Genomic DNA, 3,839 nt, shown 5'->3' on the forward strand with positions numbered 1-3,839 from the left:
AAGGAAACTACTTGTCAGCAGTTAGGTTTAGAGATATACAAATTTGCCTAACGAACAAAAACTGCTTAACGTTTCGGAAAGTTTATCTCTTTCAGTCATCGGAAGCAAACAAAATACAAAGAATAAAGAAAAACACTTATTTAAAATATTTAAATTCAACCATTCGAGAACACTTTAGTTTTTTTAAAACAGATACGTCTAGAAAAACCGTTGACGTTCTGTTAAAATGACATTATATCAAGTTAAACTTGAAAATTAACAATTACTACTAATTCCATACATAATACTAATAAGGAAAAAATAAGAAGGATAGGAAAACAATATAACAGAACATCTTTCAAAACACAAAATACACTTAGATCCATTTTATCAAACAAACAAAAAATGTAATATACAAAATACCATGTGAATGCGATAAATAATTTTACATTGGCGAAACATCGAGACCCTTAAATGTTCGAATTAATGAACATAAATATTATTTAAGAGAGATTTTCACAAATCTAAGATTTGTCAGCATTCATGGAACACAGGGCACAGAATAAATTTTAATAACGCTAAAATTATAAGGAAAGAAGCGATAGCCTCTAAAAGAAAAATTAAAGAGGCTTTTTTAATACAATCTAATAAAAATAAATGTATTGCTCATGCATCTGTAGATGTTGGTAATGTATGGCAATCGCTTCTTTGATTTTAAAGAATATAATATAAATAAACATAACATACGAAAGAATTAAAAAAACTCATACAGAAAGTTTGGGGCTTTTTGGTTTTACCTTATTATGTAATTGTTATCAGGTAGTAATTGTTAATTTTGAAGTTTAACTTGATATAATGTCATTTTAACAGAACGTCAACGGTTTTTGTAGACGTATCTGTTTTCAAAATAGTTGAATTTAAACATTATAAATAGTTTTTTGCTTTATTCTTTGTAATTTTTTTCATTAGTAATATAAAAAGATTCAATTTAGGTATATGCAGTTTTTTTATGTCTGTTCTTGGCAGTTCTGATCAGATTTAAAATTTATAAAAACAATCTGCGTTTCAGTTTATGAACTTATTGTTTTGTGTAACAAAAATGCAAATATGTATATTTTTAGTTTAAATATCCAATCAAATACATTATTATTTTATTACTATTTTTGATTTAACGTAATTGATCACCTAACCCTTATTATTTTTACCTTTTAATTATTATTGAAACTAATAATTCTTTTTTTTAGACTCACGAGATACTGGTCACCCATCACGTAATTCCATTGACGTGTTATCATCACCAAAAATTTTAAACGTTTATTCGGACTTGAGCGATAGCAAGCCAGACATCGAAGAGATAACAATATCTGAAAGTTGCATACAGTTTCCTCAAGCTAGTACAAGTGAAGATACAAATATTTTAAAATATAGAGAGACCAAAGATGTAGAATTTAAATTAGAAACGAAACCAAAGAACAATAAAGACTGTTTTTGTTACTTTTGCAAGTCGTCAACAATGGCCAACAATTTTGCCAGACATCTTACCAGATGTCATAAAGATGATCCCGAAGTGCAACAAATATTAGCCTTGCCTCAGAAGAATAAATTAAGGGTTATGCTTATAGGAAATCTGCGTAAAAGAGGAAATCATTTGATGTACACTATGAACAAACGCATCACACCTGTGCGAAAAACGAAAGCGTTCGACTCCAGCAAGTATTTGCCTTGTAAATATTGCCTGGGCTATTACAGCCAATCCTTTCTTAGTAGGCACGTCAGTGCTAAACATAGTAAATATAAAGTTGGAAAGGGCCATCACAAAGTCGAAGGTCAAAATATCCTGGTCGATCATTTACCCATCGACAAGCATCTTAAACGTGTTATTTTCCCTAAAATGCGACCAGACCTATGTTCTTTGGTTGCTAAAAGAGACCCACTCATTTGCAAGTACGCTGCTTGGTATCTGAAACTTGAACAGAAACACAACCTACAGATCTGTACTTTTAGAATGAGGGAACTTGCTAGGTTGTTGATGGAAATTCGAAAAAGAAATTCCGCTATTAAAAATCTGGAAGAAGCACTTCGCCCAAAATATTTTGATCTTCTTATCGAGAGCATGAAGGGTTCGATAAAAAAACCTGAAAATTTGTACCCAATTCTTAGGAGATGCTACGACCTGCTAGCTGCTGCGTCTAATTCCAATGATCAGAGTAAAGCAAGAATTGTTAAATATAAAAGTCTATTTGAGAAAAATTGGCCTTTTGATCGATCTGTATCTTGTAGAACGCCCAGTTCTTATAACGTGACGATGTTAACTTTAACAGAAAATTTAAGAGTGTATAATAAATATCTTTTAAGGGAAACCAGACGTGCAGCGGAGCTGCTAGAAATTGAGAAAGACAATAATTTTGCTTATCGACTCTTGTTGGAGACTGTTTTTTGTACGATGGTATTTTTCAACAGAATAGATATCGATGAGATCCAAACACTGCCTTATCAGATATTTAATGAAATTAGTTCTGAGGATATCAAGCCTGAGAAAGGTGGTAAACTCACTGAACAAGTATTATCTAAGAGTATAAAGATGGTAGTAGCAAAGGAAGACAATGTATGTATTTTGCTTACACCCGAACTTGAAAAACTTATAACAATTCTTATAAATTTACGATCATATTACGTGTCAAATCCATCAAACAATTATCTATTTTTTCAAGTTGGCTCGGATGTTTCAATTTCTGGACATGATGTAATGTTGAAACATCTGACAAGGTCCCGAATACCGAATAGAGATGTAATGTTTGCGCCACATTTACAAGAAACAATTGTAAATCTTATTCACATTCTACATATGAATATTAGTGATACTGATCATTTGTTATCCCTGATGGGACTTATTATTGATGATGAGGATGGCTATCAGATTCACGATGCTTTTGAAATTGCTAAAATAGCCAAAATTCTTGCTGGATTCGAACAACATGATGACGATAAGTTTTTAGGAAAATCTTTAAATGACATCGAAGTAAATGTAGAAGAATATCTACTAGATAATATTTATGAAACTTGCCAAAAATTTGATGCGAATATTAAAAATACAAGTACCAATGTGAATATTAGAGATACCAATGTAAATATTAAAGTTAGCAATGAAGATGTTAAAGATGCGAATGTAAATGCATCATCATCAACAGATGTTCCGAAAATAGACACTAATAAGGAAATAACTAAAAGGAGGAGGATGTTGGTACCCTGGAGTGAAATTCAAAAAAAATTAGCTCAAGAATTTTTCATACAGCATATTGTCGATAAAAAACCACCGAAAAGGAAGGAATGTGAACAGTTAAAACAACAGAATCTGGGTGTTTTCGATAATAAGACTTGGGAGCAAATAAAAGTATACATTCAGAATGTTTATTGTAAAAAATCGCAATTGCTTTTGGTACTTCCAAAGAAAGAAGATTACGACGAACAAATTTAAATGGCATATTATATTTTGAAAATATTGTTAGTTTCACCAAAGAAACTGTATGTTTTTATCATGTATTTTTCGTGTCATTTCACTGTCTTTATAACTACACGTTTATACAGGTTGTTAATTTGTTTATTACCTAACCGACGCGACGGAACGAGTCTGCAGAAAACCCTATAAGTGCATGCGTTCTCAATGGGCGGTGTTGCCATTCTGTCCTCCTATAAGTATCTGTCCAGTATATGTACCGGGTGTCCCACTAAGAATAGCTCTCGGCTGTATCTCGGAAAGTATTAGTGTGCGGAAAAAAAAATTATAATTAATGAGACCATGAGAAATGGCTGGAAATTATCTTCGAGTTTGTAGGACGGCCGCTAGAGGGCGTAACTGCTAT

At 31.9% G+C, this 3,839-nt stretch overlaps 1 protein-coding gene across 1 annotated transcript; it reads left to right on the forward strand.

Annotated features, from left to right (window-relative positions):
* The first annotated feature begins 1,492 nt into the window (after window positions 1-1,492).
* LOC115890407 lies at window positions 1,493-3,454 on the forward strand. The gene has a single exon (XM_030910636.1). It carries the CDS (start codon window positions 1,493-1,495, stop codon window positions 3,452-3,454), a length of 1,962 nt encoding a protein of 653 aa, XP_030766496.1.
* Window positions 3,455-3,839: the final 385 nt, after the last annotated feature.

Source organism: Sitophilus oryzae, unplaced genomic scaffold (assembly GCF_002938485.1).
Source record: "Sitophilus oryzae breed Bouriz unplaced genomic scaffold, Soryzae_2.0 scaffold_864_pilon_pilon, whole genome shotgun sequence".
Taxonomy (NCBI): domain Eukaryota; kingdom Metazoa; phylum Arthropoda; class Insecta; order Coleoptera; family Curculionidae; genus Sitophilus; species Sitophilus oryzae.

Coding starts and splice junctions, on each gene's coding strand:
- LOC115890407 (XM_030910636.1), top strand. CDS start 1,493: ATGGCCAACAATTTTGCCAGACATCTTACCAGATGTCATAAAGATGAT.